The sequence below is a fragment of the Salpingoeca rosetta genome (assembly GCF_000188695.1).
Source record: "Salpingoeca rosetta unplaced genomic scaffold supercont1.34, whole genome shotgun sequence".
Classification (NCBI taxonomy): Eukaryota; class Choanoflagellata; order Craspedida; family Salpingoecidae; genus Salpingoeca; species Salpingoeca rosetta.
In genome coordinates this window covers 413884-437390 of record NW_004754900.1, presented here as the reverse complement: position 1 = coordinate 437390, position 23507 = coordinate 413884, and the positions used below count along the sequence as shown (strand labels likewise).

General features: G+C 56.9%; 7 protein-coding genes across 7 annotated transcripts in view; 2 read left to right on the top strand and 5 right to left on the bottom strand.

Annotated features, from left to right (window-relative positions):
* PTSG_10753 (uncharacterized protein) overlaps positions 1–2843 on the top strand; it is a gene marked incomplete at its 3' end in the record, with an annotated part of 6401 nt that extends 3558 nt beyond the window's left edge. The window contains exons 9-13 of the mRNA XM_004988660.1: positions 410–941; positions 1260–1369; positions 1510–1631; positions 2258–2379; positions 2599–2843. Coding sequence (XP_004988717.1) covers positions 410–941; positions 1260–1369; positions 1510–1631; positions 2258–2379; positions 2599–2843 — 1131 coding nt within the window. The remainder of the gene's footprint in view (positions 1–409; positions 942–1259; positions 1370–1509; positions 1632–2257; positions 2380–2598) is intronic.
* A 638-nt stretch (positions 2844–3481) lies between these two features.
* PTSG_10752 (uncharacterized protein) lies at positions 3482–5797 on the bottom strand (the record flags this gene model as incomplete). The annotated part of the gene is made up of 8 exons (XM_004988659.1): positions 3482–3664; positions 3906–4184; positions 4239–4284; positions 4462–4598; positions 4779–4886; positions 5076–5256; positions 5586–5612; positions 5772–5797. 8 exons carry the CDS (start codon positions 5795–5797, stop codon positions 3482–3484), a joined length of 987 nt encoding a protein of 328 aa, XP_004988716.1.
* A 120-nt stretch (positions 5798–5917) lies between these two features.
* Positions 5918–9377, top strand: PTSG_10751 (uncharacterized protein). The gene is made up of 10 exons (XM_004988658.1): positions 5918–5962; positions 6260–6432; positions 6647–6773; positions 7089–7218; positions 7458–7522; positions 7785–7919; positions 8128–8207; positions 8401–8440; positions 8641–8758; positions 8982–9377. Exons 2-10 carry the CDS (start codon positions 6331–6333, stop codon positions 9079–9081), a joined length of 897 nt encoding a protein of 298 aa, XP_004988715.1. The 5' UTR covers positions 5918–5962; positions 6260–6330; the 3' UTR covers positions 9082–9377.
* A 92-nt stretch (positions 9378–9469) lies between these two features.
* On the bottom strand, positions 9470–11447 carry PTSG_10750 (uncharacterized protein). The gene is made up of 2 exons (XM_004988657.1): positions 11059–11447; positions 9470–10809 (listed from the first exon to the last, which is right to left on the bottom strand). Exons 1-2 carry the CDS (start codon positions 11255–11257, stop codon positions 10121–10123), a joined length of 888 nt encoding a protein of 295 aa, XP_004988714.1. The 5' UTR covers positions 11258–11447; the 3' UTR covers positions 9470–10120.
* A 264-nt stretch (positions 11448–11711) lies between these two features.
* On the bottom strand, positions 11712–13966 carry PTSG_10749 (uncharacterized protein; the record flags this gene model as incomplete). Its single annotated transcript, XM_004988656.1, has 5 exons — positions 11712–12107; positions 12463–12522; positions 12782–12972; positions 13162–13251; positions 13381–13966. 5 exons carry the CDS (start codon positions 13964–13966, stop codon positions 11712–11714), a joined length of 1323 nt encoding a protein of 440 aa, XP_004988713.1.
* A 211-nt stretch (positions 13967–14177) lies between these two features.
* PTSG_10748 (esterase/lipase/thioesterase) lies at positions 14178–15754 on the bottom strand. Its single transcript, XM_004988655.1, has one exon. It carries the CDS (start codon positions 15336–15338, stop codon positions 14331–14333), a length of 1008 nt encoding a protein of 335 aa, XP_004988712.1. The 5' UTR covers positions 15339–15754; the 3' UTR covers positions 14178–14330.
* Positions 15755–16074: 320 nt separating this feature from the next.
* The window catches only part of PTSG_13094 (uncharacterized protein), a gene marked incomplete at its 3' end in the record, with an annotated part of 10706 nt that continues 3273 nt past the window's right edge, over positions 16075–23507 (bottom strand). Inside the window, exons 6-9 of the mRNA XM_004988654.1 lie at positions 23363–23507; positions 22767–23258; positions 20667–22469; positions 16075–19418 (exon numbers count right to left, since the gene is read on the bottom strand). The exon at positions 23363–23507 is cut by the window's right edge and continues 116 nt beyond it. Coding sequence (XP_004988711.1) covers positions 16075–19418; positions 20667–22469; positions 22767–23258; positions 23363–23507 — 5784 coding nt within the window. The remainder of the gene's footprint in view (positions 19419–20666; positions 22470–22766; positions 23259–23362) is intronic.

The following is a 23507-nucleotide window of genomic DNA, read 5'->3' as shown; positions in this document are numbered from 1 at the left end:
TGTGTCACGCACACACACACACACACACACACACACACACACACACACACACACACACACACACACACACACACACACACACACACGCACACACACACACGCACACGCACGCACGCACGCACGCACACACACACGCACACACACGCACACACGCGTACTAGCGGTCTTGTGGGCCGATCACACGCCGAGAGTCACACGACGCTTTCTACTGATGCCGCACTTCACTCGCTCGCATGCCAACGTTTGTTCCATCAAGACTTTTCACCCGACACCAACCACCACCATACACACAATCAACCGACATCACATACCACCAATCACACCACCCATCACACCACCACCAATCACACCACCACACCACCACCTATCTCATCACCAATCACACCGCCAATCACATCACACACCAGAGCTTGACCTGAACGATCCGAGCGCGTACTTCAACGAACCGCCAGTGGCCGGACTCGGCATGGCACCGCCCGCAGCCGCTGGCGCTGGTGATGGCGATGGTAACGACGCGAACAGCAACAACAGCGGTGGTGGTGGTGGTGCACAGCAGGGGAAGCAAGGTGAGCAGGAAGGTGGACAGCAACAGCAACAGCAACAGCAGCCGCAGCAAGGTGGTGTTGGGTCGAACACTGGCTCAGCAGTCGGCACACCGCGCACCATCAACGTGGTGACGGCCGTATCCAAGTTCAAATGGGACGACGACGACGATGACGACAACGTCGGCGGCGGCAGCGGTGGTTATGGTGATGACGACTACGACGATGGGTTTGGTGATGGCGGTGCCACGCCCCCGGGAACACCGCCCTGCATGCGCGATGAACAGGACGACGACGCAGAGCTGCTGCGATCCATGACGGAATCGGTGTTTGCGGATTTGAGTCGACGGGAGGAGGAGACCGCCGCTGGCGTCTGGTCGGGCACCGTATCCATGCCAGGTCTGCACCCAAGCTGGATGGGTTGTGTTGGGAAGGGGATAGGTGGTGTTGTGACTGTAGACGTGTTGTGTTTGACTCTGTGTGTGTGTGTGTGTGTGTGACTCTGTGTGTGTGTGTGTATGGGTGTGTGGGTGTGTGTTGTGTGTGTGTGTGTGTGTGTGTGTGTGTGTGTGTGACTCTGTGGGTTTGTGGGTGTGTGGGTGTGTGTCCCTACGTGGCTCTGCTCTTGCTTGCCCAGGTTCACTCACACCCGGCTGGACATTTCTTCCATTTCTGTCCCTCTCCACCCCTTCCATGAACACACCACCGTCCATGCAGAGGTTGCCTCTGTGCAGATGCGCGGCCAGCTGTGCTTTGGGCCGTCTGCTGATCTCGCCAATGTCCTCGGATCGCACATCAAGCAGGCAGGCCGCATCAGACCAGCCCAGGTGTGTGTGTGTGTGTATGTGTGTATGTGTGTGTATGTGTATGTGTGTGTGTGCGTACTTCTCGGCGTGTCTGATTCCGACTGTATCCAACGCACGCACACACGTCTACTGTACACACTCACACCCCCCGGCCCGTGCAGGTGTGGTCGTACATTGGGAAGTTGCGCAAGACGGCGTCCAAGACGTACTATCTCGTTGCTCTCACGCCGGAGACGGATGACGACGAGATGCCATTTGTCACGCTCTTCGAGTACTTCCGAAGGTGAGACAGTGGTGATGGTGATGATGATGGTGGCGATGGTGTGATTGTGGTCGTGTCACGTCGCGAATGGTGGTGGCGTTGACGGGAGTGCCCGGGAGTTTCGTTTCATGATGGTGGTGGCATTGACGGGAGTGCCCGGGAGTTTCGTTTCATGATGGTGGTGGCGTTGACGGGAGTGCCCGGGAGTTTCGTTTCATGATGGTGGTGGCGTTGACGGGAGTGCCCGGGAGTTTCGTTTCATGATGGTGGTGGCGTTGACGGGAGTGCCCGGGAGTTTCGTTTCATGATGGTGGTGGCGTTGACGTGAGTGCCCGGGAGTTTCGTTTCATGATGGTGGTGACGTTGACGTGAGTGCCCGGGAGTTTCGTTTCATGATGGTGGTGGCGTTGACGTGAGTGCCCGGGAGTTTCGTTTCATGATGGTGGTGGCGTTGACGTGAGTGCCCGGGAGTTTCGTTTCATGATGGTGGTGGCGTTGACGTGAGTGCCCGGGAGTTTCGTTTCATGATGGTGGTGACGTTGACGGGAGTGCCCGGGAGTTTCGTTTCATGATGTTCATACATGGGACCACGACGTGGCCACCACCACAACCATCACCAACTTCCTTCCTTCCTTCCTTGCCCTCAGCCGGGACCGGCTCGGCGTGTGTGGGGAGGTGCAGCCCTCAATCAAGGACGCGTATCTTCTCCCCATGAAGAAGGGCGAGCAGCTGCCGGCGGAACTGCAGAAGCTCAGGCTCAAGCAAACACGTACGTCCGTGTCTGTATGTGTGTCTGTGTCTGTCTGTGTGTGTCTGTCTGTCTGCCGGTCCTGCCGGTCCTGCTGTGTCTGTGTGTGACGTTGCCACTGCGCTGCACCTCCCACACTCAAACACACTCCAACACACTCCAACACATCCCCACACACTCCATGTCACCACCATCCCCCCGCCCATTCCCTTTTTCATCTGCCCGCGTGTTCGTGTTCAGATGCGCTGCCGGATGCAGATCACCTCCTGGCCGTGATCATCTCGAACGAGCGGTCGTCGTCGTCGTCATCCACTCGTCGCCGTTCCCACCACTCATCCGCATCGCATCACCACCGCCGCCACCGCCACCATCATCATCGCAAGGGGAGCCGGGGCAGTGCGACGCACACGCCGACAGAGACAGACACACACCAAGCGCAGCAGGAGCCAGTGGAAGAGTACACGCCAGGACAAATCCTGCTGTGACGCAGCATGGCGTGTGTGTGTGTGTGTGTGTGTGTGTGTGTGTGTGTGCGTGTGTGTGTGTGTGTGTGTGTGTGTGTGTGTGTGTGTGCATGTGCGTGTGTGTATTATGATGATGCTGAGGCTTTGTGTAAGTTGGGCCCATGAGGTGGCATTTTGTTGTTAACGGTCTTTGCCCTCTTCCCCTCTCTCTATTCGTTGACTGCGCTGATGTGTGCTTGTCGCGCTGTGATGATGACAATAACAAGCAATCGATACAATACATGTAATGCTCCCTGCTGTTTACTTGGCAGCACAGAAGCAACAGCCACTCATGCGGTGTACACAAAACAGAGCGACACCACAATACAACTCACTTCACACTGCACGCCACAATTGTCGCCATGCACATGAACACATGCCACTTGCTCATGGCAACGACACAACGCTGCACAACAAAACCGAAGCGTACACGCGACAACAATAACCACCACAGACACCACGAACACAGCACGCACACACACACACAGCCATCAGACATCGCCATGTCATTCCTTCAGCCATCATCATCCATCCCATCACGAGCGTGAGCATCACAACTATCAGCCATCACAGCCGTCACCATCTCAACTGTGCAGCCATCAACCGTCACAATGTCATCATCATGCAATCTGTGCAGCCATCACGGTGCCGCCTAGCGCCTGCGCGGAGAGCGTGAGCGCGATCGCGACGATGCGGATGACGATGACGATGATGAGCCACGACGGCGGCGCGGTGGCGAGCGACGCGGTGGTGTGCGGCGTGGTGGTGTGCGACGAGAGGAGGAGTAGCGTGGTGGTGAGCGCCTGTCATACACACACACAAACACACACACACACACACGTGCAGCACAAGCGTGACAGCCGCCGTCATCGTGGTGGCAAGGAAGAGATCAGTGGGATGTGAGCGACTGCCATGCGCATGTGTGCATATGGGTACGTGTGTGCATGTGTGTATCTGTGCATATGCGTATGTGTGTGCATGTGTGTACATGTGTGCATGTGTGCATGTGTGTGCATGTGTGCATGTGTGCATGTGTGGTCGTACCTGCGTGGCGGGGTGCGGCGGCGGCGCATGAACGGCGATCGCGATCGCGACCGGAACCGCCGGCGCGGCCGTCCAATCGGTCCTGATGATGGTGATGGTCATGATGGTCATGATGACGATGATGATGATGATGATGATGGTGATGGTGATGGTGATGATGGTCATGATGGTGACGATGATGGTGATGATGGTCATGGTCATGATGGTGACGATGATGGTGATGATGATGGTGATGTGATGGGCGAGGGCGTTGTACAGGTTGTGAGCGGTGACCGTGGGCTATTGGGCTTTTGGCAGCGCAGCGCATGTGCAATTCCCCCCCCCCTCACACACACAGCCCGTCTTCGTCTCACCTCGACGCTCTCTGCGTTGCATCAGCCTGTTCATGGAATGGATGCAAACAGCAAAATGAATTCGAGTAAACACAAACACAAACACACACACGCACACGTCGCGCACGCACGCGCGCACGCACGCAAACACACACGTCTAGCCCACCACCAAACACACGAACACACCAGCACCAGCACCACAGCACCACAACGGCCAACGTCACCTGTTGATGTTGACGTGTTCGACCTCGATGGTCTGGCCATCAATCTGCCCGCCGTCCATGTGCTCCAGGGCCTTGTCAGCATCCTCCGGCACATCATACTCAACATACGCAAAGTGGCGCGAACCCCCGCCCCGGTTCTGGCGCAGATGGTGACGGGAGAGAGGGAGAGAGGGAAGCGGTGGTGGGAACATGAGGAGAGCGGAGAGTGGATGACGGGAGATGGCCGGATGTGTGGGAGGCGTGCAGCCCTCGGTCACTCCCTCGCATCCTCTCCACCTCCACCCCGGGCCTTCTTCTTAACGCGAGCAATATTGTACCGTTGGCATGTCGATGTTGACGACACGGCCGTAGAGGGAGAAGATCTCCTTGAGGTGCTCTGAGTTCACGTTGCCTGTGAGCTTGCCCACATACAGCTTCCGCTTCGCCTGTGGATGCGGCGGCAATCACACCCGATCGCGAGACTTGTGAGACATGCAAGGACAGCACAAACACGTTTTGTGTTCAAGCGCAGCATGGGCAAGTTCGCAAAGCACTGGCACAAGGCAGCAACAGCGCGGCGGCTACAAGCACGCATCCTCAACGAGCAGGAGGTGGGGCACGTGTCCAACACCGACCTCTTCGGCAACGCGGGGCGGCGTGCGCGACCGCGAGCGGGAGCGGGAGATGGAGCGAGATGGGGAGCGAGAGCGGGATGTGGAGCGGGAGTACGAGCGACGGCGGCGATTGGCGTAGCTGTCGCGGCGGCCTCGGCGCGGTGACCTGGAGATGGACCTGCGCCCACGCCTCACCGGGCTCCTGTATCGTCCATGCAACGAACGACACGTGTTGCGCGTGCATGCATAAGACAGGCAGTAGCAGGTGAACAACCAGCCAGCATTTGCAGTTTGGTGGGGCTTCCGATGCGCACACGCCAAAGTGTTGATGCGTATTCAACAAACAGAGCACACACACACACACACACACACACACACACACACACACACACACACACACACACACACAACACACACAACACACACAACACACACAACACACACAACACACAACACACACAACACACACAACACACACAACACACACACAACAAGCACAGCAAACCCCAACATCACAAAGACAGTACACACCTTGACCTGGACCTGGAGTAGCTGCGCCTGCCCACTGGCGAGCGGCTGCGAGAACGACCTCGAGGCCTTACAACAACATGACAAGAGGGAGGGTCAATGGTTGGCGGCGTGAGCCAGCAAGCAAACCAAACAAGCAAACCAGGTGGCTTAACGAGCACGCCAAATGAAGCCAAGACCAACCCACACCGACGCCCGGAGCCACTGACACCCATCATCGCACACACAAGCCGCACGAACAGCGGCAGTGCGGTCGTCACTGTTCCATCGTCAAACCCACATCTTCGCTGTTGTCTGTGGGCGGCTGCGAGTGAGGAAAAGTAGTTAAAAATATCGCTAGATTTCGCATTTGGAATTCGTTTTTCGGCAAGCGAGTGAAGGTTTGTTTGGTTGTGAGGTGTGTGTGTGTGTGTGTGTCTGTGTGTGTGTGTGTGTCTGTGTATATGTGTGTGTCTGTGTGTGTGTGTCTGTGTGTCTGTGTGTCTGTCTGCCTGTTGCATGTCCACGAGATGTCTTTGTGTAGTATTGTGTTGCTCCTCGTGAAGCAGGAAGCAGTGTCATCAACTGCACTCACGCTTCACCACGCCTGTCTCCGCACCACACACAGGGACGATACTGACAGACAGGAACACACACACACACACACACACACACACACACACACACACACACACAAGCACACACACAAGCACACACATACACACACAAGCACACACACAAGCACACACACACACAAACAGAGAAGAGGATGGCTGCGCTGAGGGTTGCGCAATGGTCCGATACGCTGGATCGTGCATGTGGGTTTGACTCGTGGGGCCAGGTCCTCGAGGCCTGCAACGAATACGAGAAGGTGCGATGCATGGAATACCTTGGGTTGTGAACCAAGGGCTTGATGGGTAGTGTGCTGCTTGCGAGCGGTTCAGCGGCAGCGGCACAAACAGCAGATGCAACAGCAGATGTATCGACCACGCTGTCCCGATACAACTGCGCGCACCTGCGTTAGAGCTCACAGATTGATGCTTCTCACTTTCTTTCCCCTTTTGCGTGCCATGTCATGTGTACAGGTGACGTCGGACATCAAGAAAGCGCTCACATCACAGGACATGCCCTTCAACGAAGGGCAAGCCAAGTTCCTCAACAAGACCGCCGTGGCTGCCAGCCTCCGCGCCAAGGCAGCACAGGACCTCAGCGGTGTGTAAACGTGTGTCCGTGTCTGTTTGTCTGTGAACGTGTGTCTTTGTACGTGTGTGTCTGTGTGCATGTGTGTGCATCTCCGTGTATCTGTCTGTCTGTCCTTGCTCCTGTGCTTGTCTGTGAACGAGCTCTCTGTTGCACCAACACGTACATGGACGTTACAAACCTCCGAGATAACAGCAGGCTGCCCTGCTCACTCACTCACACACTTACACACACACACACACACACACATCACCATCATCCCCTATGCACACCTCTGCAACCCCCCCCCCCCTTCCCGCCACCTGCCACACGCGCGTCTGCACACAGGTGCGCCGACGGGCATCACGCTGCCCCAGATGAAGCAGGTGGTGAGTCTGCTCAAGGAGCTCCCCGACTCTGTGCCGCTCTTCCCGCTGAAGGAAGTCTCTGAACTCAAGCACCTCATCCCAGAGCCAAGGTGCCGTGTGTGTGTGTGTGTGTCTGTCTGTCTGTCTGTCTGTCTGGCTGTCTGTCTGTCTGTCTGTCTGTCTGTGTCTGTCTGTGTCTGTCTGTCTGTGTCTGTCTGTCTGTATGTGTGTGTGTCTATGTGTGTAGGTATGAGCGGTTCAAACTTGCCCGCACGCTTCGCATCACCTTTGCCTCACAATGTCACGCCATTTCATCACCACCACTGCCGTCACCATCGTGTGTGAGCAGCAAGACGAGTGCCGCTGCGGATGTGATTCACGACGACGAGGACGAGGACGAGGAGGGGCCAGCAGGTGACGATCACGTGTTGGTGTTATCGTTTGTGATGTTGTCGCCGACCTCCTGCGCACAGTGCCTCGCACACACACACACATGCACACATGCACATTAACTCACGCACACACACATGTACACATGCGCACATGCACATTAACTCACTCGCTCACTCACACACTCACTCACTAACTCACTCACTCACTCATACATCACACCACACCACACGCATCACCGTCATCACCACCACCACCACCATGGCATGGCATGGCACATCACCAGAGCTGGTGAAGGGCGGCTCGCTGCTGCCGCGGCGGTCGTTCCCCGGGAAGACGAACATCACCATCCGCATCGACAAGATCAAGCTCAAGGACCCCTCCCAGTACATCGAGCCATTCTTCACCGTCTCCATCAAGGGTCTGTGTGTCTGTGTGCGAGCGTGTATGTCTGTCTGTCTGTCTGCCTGTCTGTGTGTGTGCGTGTGTGTGTATGTCTGTCTGTCTGTCTGTCTGCCTGCCTGCCTGCCTGCCTTTCTGTCTGTCTGCCTGTCTATGTGAACCCACCACGCATTTACCTCACACACCATCTTCACCATCCATACCGCCGCCGCCGCCGTGGGCTGCAGATACGAATGGAAAGGACTTGGCGGAATCGCAGGACACGCCGCCGACCAACAGGCGCGACGACTTTATCCACTTCTACACCGTACGCACATGCACACGCACACTCTCATGCGAACACACGCGGACGCATGACCGCACACGCACCGACATGAACCCTCATGTGAACACATACACACTAACACATGTGTACGTACACATAAACGTGCATGATGAGCAGTTTGGTTGCCGTGTGCGCTCACACATGTACTGCTGCTGTTGTGTTGTTGCGCCTGCAGACGGTTGAGATGCCAATGGCGTACGAGGACATGCCAGAAGGTGGAAACACACACACACTCGTGTGCACTTGCATGCGCTCGCTCCCGCTCTTCCACGCACGCACACGCACACACACACACACACATGCAAACACACACACACACACATGCAAACACACAAACACACATATACACACACACTCACTCACACACACACACACACACACTCACTCACTGATTCGCCGCCCGTGTTCGTGTCAGATTGCGCAATCTTCCTTGAGTTCAAGCACTACAAACCGAAGAAGCACAAGAACAGCGTGAAATGTTTCTGTATTCTGGAGAAGGACGAGTTGAAGAACGGCTCCTTCCCGCTCGAAATGTACGAGCTGTGCAATCTGCAGTTACCTGGCAGGGCATATTGCGTGGCGTTGTTGTTCTTGTTCTTTGTCCTTGGTGTTGTTTGTTCTTCGTCGTTGTTCTTGTTGTCCTCGATGTTCTTGTTTGTCTTCGTGTAGATGCCTCGTGGGCCCGCTCCAGTTGTGCTTGTTTCCTCTCCACCACCTCACTTACTCACGCACTCACTCACCTTCCTTATCACACAGCTATGCGAAACCAACGGATTTCCGTCGGCGGAAGCTGCACCTCTTGACGGAGAAACCGCACTACCTCTTCGTCACCGTCTCCCTCTCCGCAGAGCCGTGATTGCATGAACACACGCACGCACACGTACACAGTGTGCGCGTGTGTGCTGTTCGTTTGGTGGTTTCCCTCTTGTGTTGTGGAATGTGTCGATCTCTGTGTATGTCCGTGCGCATGTGACTCACTGCAAGCGTGCGCGGACGTGTTCCTGTTGTTTCTGTCTATCTGCCCTTTATGTGCTCCTCCGGTGGTTTTGTTCTTGTGCTGTTGTTGTGATGTGTTGTGTCCCCAACTCCCGTGCAGCTGCTGTCAAATACAGCGTTACACCCTGCCATCATCATCATCATCATCATCATCATCGTCATCATCATCATCATCATCATCGTCATCATCATCATCATCATCATCATCATCATCATCATCATCACCATCAGCATCATCCAAAGGCTGTTTCAACTCCCAATGTGTGTTTACTGTCTGTAATGGAGCTGTGACAACAATGCAAGCCTGATAGCAAACGAAACGAAACGAAGCAAAATCAAAGGAAAGGCAGAGAAGGAACGAACACAAAGTGTCGTCACATGACGTGACGCAACGCACACGTGCTAAATTATGTATCAGGTCAACAACGCTCATCATCACCACCTCCTCACGCAAAAGCACATGCACGCCTCCCTCTGCACACATCGCCCCACACACGCTCCTATCTAACACGTGCACAACCTGAGTGCATGCACACGTGCGTCAGCAGGAACACTGATGCCCACTCCCACCTCCACTAATAGCTATCATAGTCAGTCACTGTCACTTGCTGATTGGTTATGTTTGCACCACCATTCATCACCACCACTCACCAATCACCATCCACCATCCACCACTCACCATCCACCGATCACCAATCACCAATCACATGCTCCATGTCCACATGCTCATCTGTCACCGGTCACAGGCTCCATGTCCACAACCTCAAACAGCCACCACTCACCACGCACCAATTGCCACTCAATCAGCCACCAATTACCAATCGCCACGCAATCCCTCGCCCACTCCACCACTCACCACTCACCAAGCACCAACTGTCACTCGCCAGTCGCCACTCGCCTCACGTGTACTTGTGCATGACGTATCGAATCTTCTCCAGGAAGGCAAACGTCAGCACGTAGTGGGGCCCTGCGCGGATGTAGTGGGACCAAAACCCCTTGTAGAACGCGGTGGGCCCCTCAATGCGAAGCACCTTCACAAACGCGTCCCACGCGGACGTGTACAGTGTGCGCGACGCCTGCTGGTTATACAGCCGGCTCCGCAGCACGTCGACAGGGTTGTTGGCCACGCACGTGCAGAACGCTGCCAGCATTGCCGATGTCACATGCACCACGGTCCCGTCCTTCAGCCCGCGCTGCTGCAACAGGTACTCCTTCACCACCGTGTATGCAGGCAGGTTGGTGCCGGTTGCCAGCGCGCTTCTGAAGGCGCTGACGTGGCTTCCGCGCCATAGCCGTGCCACCCCGCCCTCCTTCATGAGCGCGCGCACCTCGGTGATGGGGCCGTGGTTGGCGGACAGGCCAATGAGGTCACGTGCCTGCATGCGCGTCTTGAGGAGGTCAAGTGGGTTGCATGTGTACGAGGCGAGGATGCCGCTCGCAGCGCCGGCGACAATGCGTGTGGGGATGGTGGCCTTGTCTGCGCCTTGTAGCTTCTTCAGGCCATCTAGGATTGGCTCGTATGCGCCGATTCGAAAAATGTTCTTGGTGCCTTCCCTCGCAATGGCTGCCGAAAGTCCCGCTTGCAAGCCTGCGTTGGAGAGGAAAGGGGGGGGGGATGAAGAGATAGGCATGCGGTGGAATTTGGGCACAGGAGGTAACGTGGGGAACATATGTGGTGAGAACGATACAAGACACACGGGGGATCTCGTACAGTGGGGATGGGATGTACATGTGTGTATGCATGCACACTTGCACACGAACAGCACATACAATGCTCGTGCACGGCACCATAATCCACACATAGTATGCACGGCACGCACACACAACACGCGCACACCTGAGATGCCGCCCTTTGTGTACACGTTCCTGAAGACGGTTGCGAGGGACGGCCGTGCGCGCGTCTGCGACAGCTCGCCGTGCATCTGCTGGTGTACCTTTGCCACTTCAAACGGGTTTGTGAACAGCACAGCTGTTGCGGGTCCCAGGGATGACGCCACAAACCCCTTCCAATACGGCAGATCGTACGAGCCAACCATAGCGGTGGTGTCTGTCTGTATGCTATCGCGTGGAAGCGTTTGTGGGAAAGTATGTGTGTGTCGGCGGTGCTGTGTTGTGATGTGATGCGTGTCTGAGGAGTGCGCTGACGCTGATGATGATGATGGTGATGCTGATGGTGATGATGTGAGTGTAAGGTTCCACAACGTGCCTGCCAAAGCAACGTGGTTCCTGAAAAGTGTCTATGATACCCATCACTTTTCGGAGGCAGAGGAGGCGCTTGTTGTTGGTATTGGTTGGTATTTGCACACACACACACACACACACACACACACACACACACACACACACACACACACACGCACGCACGCACACACACACACACACGCACACACACACACACACACAACAAACACACACACACACACACACACACACACACACACACACACACACACACACACACACACACACACACACACACATAAACAGATGTTATGAGCCTGTGTCTGGGTGGAGGAAGCGGTTTGGATAGAAGCGCAGGCCTTCCACCGCATCATCACGGCACAGGGCGCCCTCCGCCTCCGCAAGCAGCAGCTGCTCCGCCGCCAGCACGACGCTGATGTTGTTGCGGGTGGCCAGGCGGCTCGCCGTGAGAAACCCGTCAGCGCTCGCCATCTCCTTCACCTCTGCAACCAGCTGCTCATCGGAGCGCGTGGCAAGCTCCACCACAAGCACGCCGCTCTTGAACGCTCGTAACCGCACGGGCAGGGCCAGCGCCTCCATGGCCTCGCACGCCTTGAGCACATCTTGCGGCGACACGAGGTCAATGCCCCGCACCCTGTTTGCAACACAGAACGCATCGGCAAGCAGCAGCATCCCGCCACGCGTCTGCATTGTGGAGGAGTGACACAGACAGAGAGAGACAGACAGACAGAGAGAGAGAGAGAGGTGGGGGAGGAATGGACACAATGGGGTGGCGTAAAGGTGATGCACGATGGTGAGCTGGTGTGTGTATGTCTGTCTGTCTGTATGTGGAAGTGTGTGTTTGTATGTGCGTGTTTGTCTGTGTGTGTCTGTGTGTGTGTGTGTCTGTCTGTGTGTGTGTGTGTGTCTGTCTGTCTGTCTGTCTTTGTCCCTGTGTCTGTGTCCCTGTGTCTGTGTGTCTGTGTGTCAACACAGAACATGAGCCGGCATAGTACAACATAAACGCCCACCACTCACACCACACATCGCCACCACGCACCGCCTTGAGTGCGGCTTCATATACGGTGGCCAGCTCCCGCGCAAGCTCTTGGTGGTAGCGCTGTAGGTGTGAATTGAAGTGATGCGTTGGCGCGGGTTGAATGAGGAGTCGTGCGGTTTGAAAGACAAATGAAAAGGGGAGGGAAAAGGGAGAGGTGTGGAAGGAATGGGGGGGGGGAGGCAAGAGTTGAGGAGGGTGGAACAGCAGTTGTTGGAGATCAAGGCGGTGTAAACGCGCACGGCATCTGCTGTGCCTTGAGTAACAATGTCATACACACACACACACACACACACACACACACACACACACACACACGCACCGTTGCTGACTTGAACTGCTTCTTTGTGATGGGATTGGCAATGCCTAGTTGCAGGATGACGTTCTGCAATGCGCGTTGATCCTCATCACCACCGCCATCATCACCATTGCCATCGCCACCGCTTGATGCGGCCAACGTCTGCGTGTACCGTTCTGCCAACTCCACAAGCTGCTTCGCCTTTGCCTCCAGCACTTTCATATTGTGTGTGTGTGTGTGTGTGTGTGTGTGTGTGTGTGTGTGTGTGTGTGTGTGTGTGTGTGCAGCGAAACAGTCAGCGGCGGTGCATGGGATCCCTGCAACAATAGACAGTCATAGCGGTCTACCCCCCCCCCCCCCTCAAACACACACGAGAAGGCAAAAGCAGAGGGGTGACAGCACACCTTTCAAGTCTCCGCTGAACGCGTCCTTGATGGAGCGCTCTGCGGCTTCTAATCGTTGCTTATCTCGCTGAAGAATCCCCGCGATGCCAACTACACGCACACGTGTACACATTCAAGTCCTCAATGAGCTGATGGCTGCAAGCAAAGCGACACACACACACACACACACACACACACACACACACACACACACACACATACACACACACACACACGTACCAGCGCGCTGCTCCTGGTGTGGTTGGGTTTGCGCCTGTGACCTCGATGGCTGTTGTTGGTGCTGTGTGTGTCCTGGCTGTTGCTGCTGTGTATGTCCTCCTGACTGTGGGTGCTGTGCCGGCGGGTCCAAGGGCACGGGCAGGGCACGCCACGTCTTGGCGTGCAGGACGTTTGTGAGCAGCTGCCGGAACTGGCGCACCTCGGACGAGCTGCTCTGACGGAAGGAGAGGAGCACAAAGTGCCGCTCCGACATTCCGGGTGCGCTGTAGCTGGCAGGGCCGTGCCCGTTTGGATTGGAGAAGAGCAGCAGCTTCACCTTGGGGCTGCGGGTGAAGAAGCGTTCGATGAACTCCGTGTGTGAGATGAGCGAGAGTGGCATGTACAGCCATCTGCTGCCGTGCTTGCCCTCGCGGTCCTCCCACACCAGCCGGTGCGAGGTGAGCGTGAGAAGGCCGTCATCGCAGTCTGTGGTGTCGTCGCCGTTGTACAGCCGCAACCCCGTGTATTGCGGCTGCATCACTTGCTCGTTCGCATGCGGTACAAACCGCCCTGCCCCATCACCGTCCACCACAATCCACCTGTCCATCGCCGTTGCTTGCTGTTGTTGTTGGTGATGTTTGTGTTTGTGGTGTGTTTACGATTACGATTGTTCCTTGCAACCTGTCCCACCTCCCCTTGTTCCACCCTTGTCTTCGCGTTGGACAACAGCAGTGGTCTTTTATGACACTACACACACACACACACACACACACACACACACACACACACACACACACACACACACACACACACACACACACACACACACACACACACACACACACAGCCACACACAGCCACAGCCACACGTAACACACACAGCCTGGGTGCATCTCATGTAACACAATAGCATGCATGCAGCACGATCCCTCCTTCCTCAGTCAATCATCAACTACCATGATCGCCCATCATCAAACGAGAACTGCCTCGGGTCGCTCGTGTTGTGCGCTCACCGCAGACTCACTGCCCGCCTCCCCCACACGCTTCGAAGCACCATCATCATCACTGTTGCCGCCGGCGCGAGCCAGGATCCACTCCACCATATCTGCGCGCACAACATCGTCGCCGCCATCTGGTTCCGCCAGCAGCGCGTGGTAGTAACCGTCGTACACCTTGATCGTCTTGTCCGTGGCGGACGCGCGCGTGTGCAGCTCGCGGCTGATGTTGAGGTCGGTGACCGTGTCTGCGCCACCGTGCATGACAAGGAACGGCACCGTGTACTCGTCCAGGCCCTGCTGCACGTCCAGGGTTGCCTCGCGCATCTCCCACGCCGTGCGCAGGCGCGGGCGCTTGTGCCACACGAGCGTGTCTGCAAGGGCCTCCTCCAGCTTCTTCGGGTCCTTGAACACGCGGTTGAGCACTGGTTCGATGGGCGTGATGGCCGCAATCGGCATCATGGCCATGAGCACGCGCAGCGCGTTGATCTGCCACTGCGGGATCATCATGTCGGGAGAGATGGCGCACATGGGCGCGACATACATGCAGCCGGCCACCTTGCCGTCGAGGGGGCCACCGGGGCGTGAGGCGAGCAGCACCACAGCACCGCCCATGGACTCCCCGGACATGAACACGGGCACGTCGTCGCCGAGGCCAAGGTGCTCCACAATGAACGTGTGGAAGTCTGCCAGGTCCTCCACCAGGTGCTCGTACCGCCGCACGTGCACCCACCGCCCGTCGCTGTAGCCGTGGCCGTGGAAGCTGAACCCGGCCACGGCGATGCCGCTGGACGTGAAGCGGGAGGGCTCCGTCTGCTCAATGCACGCCTCAATGTGGTGGCCAAAGCCATGCACGACGATGAGCAGCGCTCGCGGCGGCCGTGCGGCGGCGTCGTCAACGTTGTGTGTCACGTAGTGCAGCCGTTGGCCGCGCCGGTTCACAAAGTGCGGGCGATCCCCAAGTGCTCGTTGTGGGCGAGGCATCGTGTCAATTATCAACGGTGGGCGGGGGGAGGGGGACAGAGACAGAAGGACAGAGACAGAGAGAGAGAGAGAAGGGGAGTGGCAGAGGGTGATGAAGACAGGCGATTGATACGAGAGGTGACCGCAGGAGGGTTGCACGGTTCTCTTCCTTGCGATGTTGTTGCTGGTCAGTCGGTGGTGCTCGGTTGGATAAATGAACAACCTGTAGTGAGCTGAGCGCCTCACTGCTTGCACTGCTTGCGCTGCTTGCACTGCTTGCACTGCTTGCACTGCTTGCGCGCTTCACGACGACGCGAGTGGGCGTGTGTGTGTGTGGTGGGTGGCAACCAAACTTGCAAAGCCAGGGAGGCTTTGTGTGCTTGTGTGTGTGTTTGTGTGTTTGTGTGTATTTTTGGGGGAGGTTGGGAGAAATTGTGCTGACATGATGTGACATCAGCACATTCAGGAAGGACCTCACTGGAAGTCCTCTCTGTTCTTCCTTCTGTTGTTGCTAGGTTGCTGTGCTGTTGCCTCTTGAACTGCGTGCAGTGCTGTGTTGTTGCTGTTTGGCACCAAGACAAGGAGATGAAGACGAAGAGGCAACGGGATTCAAGCTTCAAAGGCAAGGAAGAAGAGAACACAGGCAAGAAGCAATACAAGAATTGATAGGATTGCACCACAAGCACACACGCAAACACAAACACAAACACGCACACAAACACACGCGCGCACACGCACACAAACACAAACACACATGTCACTTCTTGATAAAGCAGGCGATGGTGTTGCCGGCAGGAGTGTCGTTGGGAGGCCTTCGTGCGGTGGAGCGAACACGGAAAATGTGCACGTCGTTGCGCGCCACGAGGTTGCCAAGCACAACATGACACGGACCAAGCTCCCGCGGCACACACGTGTCTGGGTTCATCACCGTCAGGCGGTGCACGTTGTTGAGCGTAAACTCCCCGTCGCTCGGCAGCGTGCCCGCCACAAGACACGACCCAACGTTGGTCAGTGCCCCAACCTTGTTCACACTCAACAGCTCCAGGTCCTGCGCGTTGCGCACCTCTCGCAAACGGAACGCATCGCTTGTCAAGCTGTCGCACAGCACCCGCACAGAGGGCGTGTCCTCAACCTCCACACAACCACTACACGTGTTCAGGAAGAGGGATGCCCGCGCTTGCAGCACCGTGACGCGCGCTTGCGCAACCGCATCCACGTCACTGTCACTGTCACCATCACCGTCACTGTCACCATCACCCGCGCCCGGTGTTGAGCCGCAGGGAAACGCCACACGAAACAGCGACACATGCTGGATGTACCGGAGGGCGTCCGTGTTCAATAGCCGTATCATTGCGCGGGCCGTCACGCCAACATCCAGGGAAGACAGGTTGATCAGCGGGCTCAGGTCCAGGCCGTGCTTGTTGACCCTCGTGGCAACGATGCGAACATCGCGCCGCACGCCCTGCAGGTGCGGGAGCACGCTCGCTGCACGCACATCCTCCGTCAAAGCCACCTCCACACTCGCCACATCACCAGGCACTGACGCCGCCGTAATGGCAGGCACGTCCACATTGTCCGGGCGCCAGTGCTTGGTCACATGCGGCGCCAACAGCGGCGTGTGCAGCGTCCGTGCGTCGTTGCTGGTGAAGGTCACCGTCATCCAGTCGGCTCGTGACGCCAGCAGCTCCAACACTTCCGCCGGCCATTCCCCGGCCAGCCTCACGTCGCGCACGTGCGCCAGCTCTGGTAGCCGTAGCACCGGTAAGCCCTCGCTCGCTGTCACGCGCAGGGAATGGAGTCTGGCGTCAGGCGCTCCAAGGTCGAAGCCAGTCACGTTGGGGCAGTCCTCAACCCGCACCTCCTTTGCCTTGGGGAGGCTGATGTCGCCATGCAGGTTCCAGATGCACCTCAAGTCCACGTGCCGAGCGTTGAATACCGGCGCATGCCAGCCACCGTCAGGGAGGGTGATTTGGCGCAGCACAAGCGTGTGCAGGGCCCTGTTCTGTGCAAGCGCAGGCGCGTTGCTCATCACGCACCGCTGCAGCGTCAGGTGCCGAATCTTGCTTCCTTTCTTGGTCAGGGCGCTCGCATCCACCGTGTTGCACATCTCCACCATGGTCACGTGCCGGGCATCATGCAGCAGCTTCCAACTGCTGGTGCCATGCCGCAGCACCACCTGCTTGACCTTGCTCAGGGACCCGCGGCTGAAGTGCCTGTGTCGCGCTGCGTTCACATGCAGCGTATCGATGTGCTGCAGCTTGTAGGTGGCTTTCCTGTTGGGTCTGAGGACCACGCGAGGCACGCCGCGGATGCCCACCTTCTTCACGGCGTTGCCAACCTTCACGTTCACCGCAAACGCCCTGCCCTGGTGCTGATCCAGAAGCGCCCGCAGCGCCCGTGCCTCTTCGTCAGTGCGCAAGTGAGCCACCACAATGAACTGTGCCGGCGTCAGCTCGCGCGCCACAGGCCCGAGGAGCGCGAACGCGTTCGCCATGAGCACATGCATGGGTGGCATATTGGCCTCGTTACGTCTCACACGACCAGCGCGGTATGGACGGCGTTGCTGCTGCCGTCGCTGCTGCCGTTGCTGCTGTTGCTGTTGCTGTTGCTGTTGCTTTTGCTGTTGTGTATGTTGTCTTTCAGCATGCACCTGCTGTGGGTGGTGGGTGCGGGTTTGCTGTAACTGATGTGGACGAGCGTGCAGGTGCAGGTTTTCCTGCTGCCGCGTCCAGTCGCGAATGTCCGCAAGCTCACTCGTTGCCCGCAGTCGCTGGTCCCTGTCTTGAAGGATTTGCCGCAGTTGCCGTCGTATCTGCCAAAGAGGTGCTGGCGAAAACCTCTGTCGCGAAAATGGTGGCACCTGCTCTTCTTCTCCTTGCTGCTGCGGCTGCTGCTGCTGCTGCTGCTGCCTTTCTCTTTCTTGTTCTGGGCCATGCTGTGACTGCACATGATGCTGCGTCTCTGTGCGTTGTTCCTGTGGCTCTTGCATCCAGTTCAGGTCTGGCGGAACCTGCAGCTCCTCGCGTCGCACTGTGTGCAGCTCGTCTTGTGCTGGCGGTTGCAGTTGGAGTTGGAATGACGGTTGCAGTTGGAATGGCGCATGCCGGGCGTGCTGCACATGCGCTTCGTGCTGTTGACGCTGCCGGTACTGGTCTGACTGGTGGTGCCGGCGAGCGGCTGAGCCGCTGTTGCCCACTTGAACCAGCGCTCTTTGCTCCACTGCGAAGGGGCCCGTGAAGTCAAAGCACACCCGCACACTTGCACAGAACTGCCGCGGATCAAAAGCGGCAGCCGCATCAAACATGCGACACCGTGCCGACCACCATGCCCCGAGCCACGAATGCACCAAGAACCGTTCTACAAGCCACGTCACTCTCCTGGGCCCGAGTTCCTTGTCATCCTCATCGGCACTTGCATCTGCTGCACGTGGGATAGACTGCAGCTGATGTTGCTGGGAATGCGTGGCTTGCTGTGGAGTTGTCCTGTGGTGTAGCCTCCTGATGTACGCCAGGGTCTTCGTGATGGCATCGTCCTTGGTGGCATCCCCCTCGTCACCGTTAATGCAGTCGACGCAGTCGGTCAGCCACAACAGCCCACGCGGACCACGGTCAACGTCTTCGGCGGTGGCGTCGGCGTCATCATCATCATCATCATCATCACCACCATCACCACCATCACCACCGCCACCGCCACCGCCATCGTCGTCGTCGTCGTCGTCGTCGTCGCCGTCACTGTCACGCGAGTAGCTGACGTCACCCGTTCGTCCTGATCCAGAGGTGTACAGGATGTCCACGGTTTCCCCACGTAGGTATGCGCCTTCCAAACACCATTTTGGAAGCTGTTGTGGCAGGGTTGTGTACAGCTCTCTGCATGTCAACATGAGGTGGAACAGCGACCGAGGCTCCTCAATCAGGTGCACCGCGACCAATGCCAACGCGCCTTTAGACAGGGCGCGTTCTTCAGCAGCTGCATCTTCGCCACTTGCGCCATCATGTCCCACGTCCATGCGCACGTCTTCTGCTTCTGCTTCTGCTTCTTCTTCGCGCGGCTGCTGGTTCACCTGGTCTGTCGCGTCCTCTTGTTCTGGTAGAACCATATCGACTGACCAGGAGGGCAGAGCAACGAGATGAAGGGGGAGGGGGGGGGTTTGCTGTCGTATCTGCTTCGGTCGTTGTTGTTGCTGCCGCTCCTGTTGCTGTGATGATTGCGGGGAAGGAAAAAATGGTGTGAGCCATGCTGGTGCAGCAGATACGCACAGGTCTCGTGACAGATTGAGCTTCTGTTGGTATCTTATTTGCTGGGCGTGCTGCGGTCCCAGCCCACCCACAACAACACTAACACCAACATCAGCAACGACAAACACCAGCGAGGTGAACACATACCGGTTGTTCGTCAGTGTGTGTGTGTGTGTGTGTGTGTGTGTGTGTGTGTGTGTGTGTGTGTGTGTGCGCGCGCTTCTTGCGCTTATGGTTTGTGATGCGAGAACATGTGTTCAAGCCTTGGAATGCGCCAAGGGAGATGCCTGGGTGCTGTGAGGAGTGGTGCCATGATGTGCTTCATTCAGGCGTTCTGTTCAGTGTCGAGATGTGATCAAAGGAGGGTCGCATCATCATCATCATATCATCATCATCACTGGGGCAGGCAATGTTGATCAAAGGGATTTGTTCAGGGGTTTGGTTGTTCAGGTCTTTGTTCAACAGCAAAACCAAGAGAATGCTGACGTCAGCAAAGGACTCTGGGAGGACCATTGCATGAGATGCATAAGGGTGCGGGGTTGCGTTTAGTTAGGTAGGGGTTAAGGTGTAGGGATTTCTGCACTTGGTGTCTTGGTGTGTGTGCGCGCTTACATGTTTGTGTGTGTGTGTGTGTGTGTGTCTGTATCTGTGTGTGTGTGTGTGTCTGTGTGTGTGTTACATGCTGTTGTTATCGCAAGTTGTGCAAACAGAAGGCTTCGCTCTCTGGCTGTACGTTCACTTCTGGATTGGTTGATGGTGACGACCAGTTCGATTACTGGTGAGCAGATTCATTCGCTCAAACAAGCACACACATACACGCTCACACGCACAAGCATACGCACAGCACACGCACGCACACACTCATACACTCACACACACAAGCACACGCACAGCACTCGCACACACACACGTACGCACTCACTCACTAACACACACTCTCTCTCACCAACTCACTCTCGCACGCACACACACTCTGTCACACCACACCACACAACACCACACCATTGCACCACAAACCTCCAAATCCTCATGTCACAACATCATCACTTGTGCATGGAATTCACCGGCTTTCGTCCTTTCAGCTTCCGCTTCAACCTCCCTTTCCTCTCCTCACGCCTACTGAGCTGAGTGGCTGCTCCATCTGGTGCCCCGCCCATCCTGGTGGCCAGGCTTGTGAGCGTGTCAAGATACACAGCCGCGCTCACCGGGTCCATGCTCAGATCCGTGCTCGGATCCGTGCTCGGCGCTGTGTTCGGGTCCGCGTAAAGCCTGTCGCTGGCGGACAGCACTTCGACCATCTTCCTGAGAAGGGTGGGAAGGTCATATTCCGGACGACAGCAGTGCAGGTCCTTCAGGATTTGGGTGACCGTTCTGCAATCAGCCTGGTCCATCAACGTCCGGATGAGCTGACCCAGGGTCCGCAGGGTGTCCTCTGCCAACAGTGCGTTGTGCTTGTGCGCCAGTTCAAAGCACACGTCGATCCCGCGATGCTCCACGAACAGCCTTGCGTTGGAGGGGGTGACAGGTGCTGGTGGAGGCATGAGCGCCAGAACCCGCACTGTGCGAAACACGTTGTTTCGCCACTCGGCATTTTGGGCCAGGGCCATCAGCGCCACAAACGTCCCAAACGAGACCGTCATCGGGAAGATGCTCCTCTTCACATGCGTGAAGTGTGCACAAATTCGTACCAGCTCGTATGCCGCCAAAGTGAACACCAGTGTCGATGCGAGCTTGGGGTTCGTCGGGACTGGCTCAACAAGAGCAGCGGTGAGGTCCAACACGGGCAAGACCACAGCGCATAAGAGCTGGTCAAGAGCGTCCACACCGAGCTCCTGCAAAGTGGGTAGGGCGGCGGCTTTCACGGCGTCCGACGCGTGCATGGCGTTCAGGGTGTACAAGGCACTTTCGACCAGCTGGAGCGAATCACGGCAGCTTACACGCTGCCGGGCCAATCGGATCAAGGACAGCATCGTCGCCACACCGCGACTGTCAACAATGTCCTGACAGACGCCGTTTTGATGCTGGACCATGAGTAGGAGCAGATCCATTGCCGCACAACACGTCTTCAGTTTGCCATCTTGCTGGAGCGTGCAGCGTATCAGCTTCAGCAGCACAGCAGCGCCTCGTTTCTGCCGCAGAGATATCACCGCGCCCGCGTGGAGCCGCAGCACCAGATCAAGACATTTCAGCACCAACAGCTGGCACTGTGCAGAGTGTCCGCTCAAATGCACTGCGTGAACAAGCTTTGACACCACCCAGTCTGTATCGACCGCTGTCGGTATCCGCTTCTTGTCTCTGCCAGTCACTTCAAGCGCCACCATCACGCCATGCGTCTGCTTCATGGGCTCGCCGCTCTCATCAAGCAGGGCCTCCCGTGTCGTCGTGCTCAGCGTCAACAGCAAGCCTGCGATTCTGAGTCTCAGCACTTGCCAGGAGATGTCGAACACCATGTCATCCAACTCTTCGGTCCCAGAGGTGCCAGGCCCATGCGTAGCAACGATTTGTTCAACAGCTCTCACACAGCAGAGCACACTCTCGGCGTTGGGCACTTCCTTCAACAGCAAGTCCTTGAGCGTCAGCCAAATCAGCACCCGCAGCTGGACTGGGTTTGTGTCGTCAGAGAGCTCCGCACAGAGCCAGGGCCAGTACGCAGGTCTGGGAACATTGAACGGCAGGGTCCAGCGCGACGTGACATTGATTCGGATGAGAAGAAGCGCGCACAGCGTATCCCGCTTCGTTGTGTCGTACACCTCGGGTGTCTCGGCGTATGCCACAATGGCTGCTGTCACAAGCCTCACTTGATTTGGGGACAGCGCCGCCACAAAGGAGTCGGCCCAGGTGCGCAGGTTCGGGCACCTTTCGTCGTGCACAGGCAGCTGAGCAATGTGCGACAGCAACCGCAGTGTTTCGAGGGTGTCTGCAAGTGTGTGAGGCTGAAGTGCCAAACGTTGCAGCAAAAAGGCGGGGCAGGCAGCAGTCAACACCTGTGGGGGCACGAGTTTGTGCTTCTCTGCCATTTGCATGAAGCTGAAGGCAAGTTTCAGCAAGGCGCGGCTGTTGTTGTTGCTGCTGCTGCTGTTGTTGTTGTTGCCGCTGTTGTTGTTGTTGCCGCTGCTGCTGCCGCTGTTGTTGTTGCTGTTGTTGTTGCTGTTGTTGTTGTTGTTGTTGTTGTTGTTGTTGTTGTTGTTGTTGTTGTTGTTGTTGTTGTTGTTACCGTTGTAGTGTGAAAGAGCCTTGTCCCTCAAGACTGTCAGCATGGTGTGAGGGTCCTGGAAGCACACGCGCAGAAGGTCGGTCGACATGTGCTCCGAAACGGTACGAACAAGCACAGCAGCTACCCACACCACAGCGGGGTTGTCTCCAAAGTTCGCGAACGCGTCAAGGACAGTCTGGGACATGCGACACGACTCAGCAATGTCTTTGCTGATGAGGGCGTTGGGCAGTTTGAAACATGCGACCATTACTCCAAAGGCGGAATAGACAAGTGCAGGGCTGTTGTTGCTTGGACGACGAATGAGGGCGAACACATCGGGGAACATGTTGACAGGCAGTGTCTTTGCAGTCAGTGTTCGCCGCTGAATCGCGGTCTGCAGCAACCAGCAGCCGTCAATCTGTTCGTCGATCGACTGTGCTGCCAGCCTTCTTGAAATGTCCAGGCGGATGACATCGGGAGAGTCATCAGCAACGACGCTCATCTTGCTTGAAGCTTGTATCAAGCGACACACCAGAGCCCCAGTAACGGTGTCAGTGCCGGTGGGGGGACATGGCCCATACCACCGATTATAGTATTGCCTGCGTATCTGTTGATACACTTGCTGTAGGACCACTGGCTGTTGTGGCACTGGTTGTCGTGGTGCTGTGTCTTGGGGCGCTGGGTGTTGGACCACTGGCTGTTGTGGCAGTGGTTGTCGTGGTACTGTGTCTTGGGGCACTGGGTGTTGGACCACTGGCTGTT

Excerpts from the sequence above, each read along its gene's own strand:
- PTSG_10750 (XM_004988657.1), bottom strand. The coding sequence starts at position 11,257 with ATGGTTGGCTCGTACGATCTGCCGTATTGGAAGGGGTTTGTGGCGTCA. Across the intron at positions 10,810-11,058 it reads CACAAAGGGCGGCATCTCAG|GCTTGCAAGCGGGACTTTCG; the intron begins GTGTGCGCGTGT and ends TCTCCAACGCAG.
- PTSG_10751 (XM_004988658.1), top strand. The coding sequence starts at position 6,331 with ATGGCTGCGCTGAGGGTTGCGCAATGGTCCGATACGCTGGATCGTGCA. Across the intron at positions 7,920-8,127 it reads CTTCACCGTCTCCATCAAGG|ATACGAATGGAAAGGACTTG; the intron begins GTCTGTGTGTCT and ends CGTGGGCTGCAG. Across the intron at positions 8,208-8,400 it reads ACTTTATCCACTTCTACACC|ACGGTTGAGATGCCAATGGC; the intron begins GTACGCACATGC and ends TTGCGCCTGCAG.
- PTSG_10748 (XM_004988655.1), bottom strand. The coding sequence starts at position 15,338 with ATGCCTCGCCCACAACGAGCACTTGGGGATCGCCCGCACTTTGTGAAC.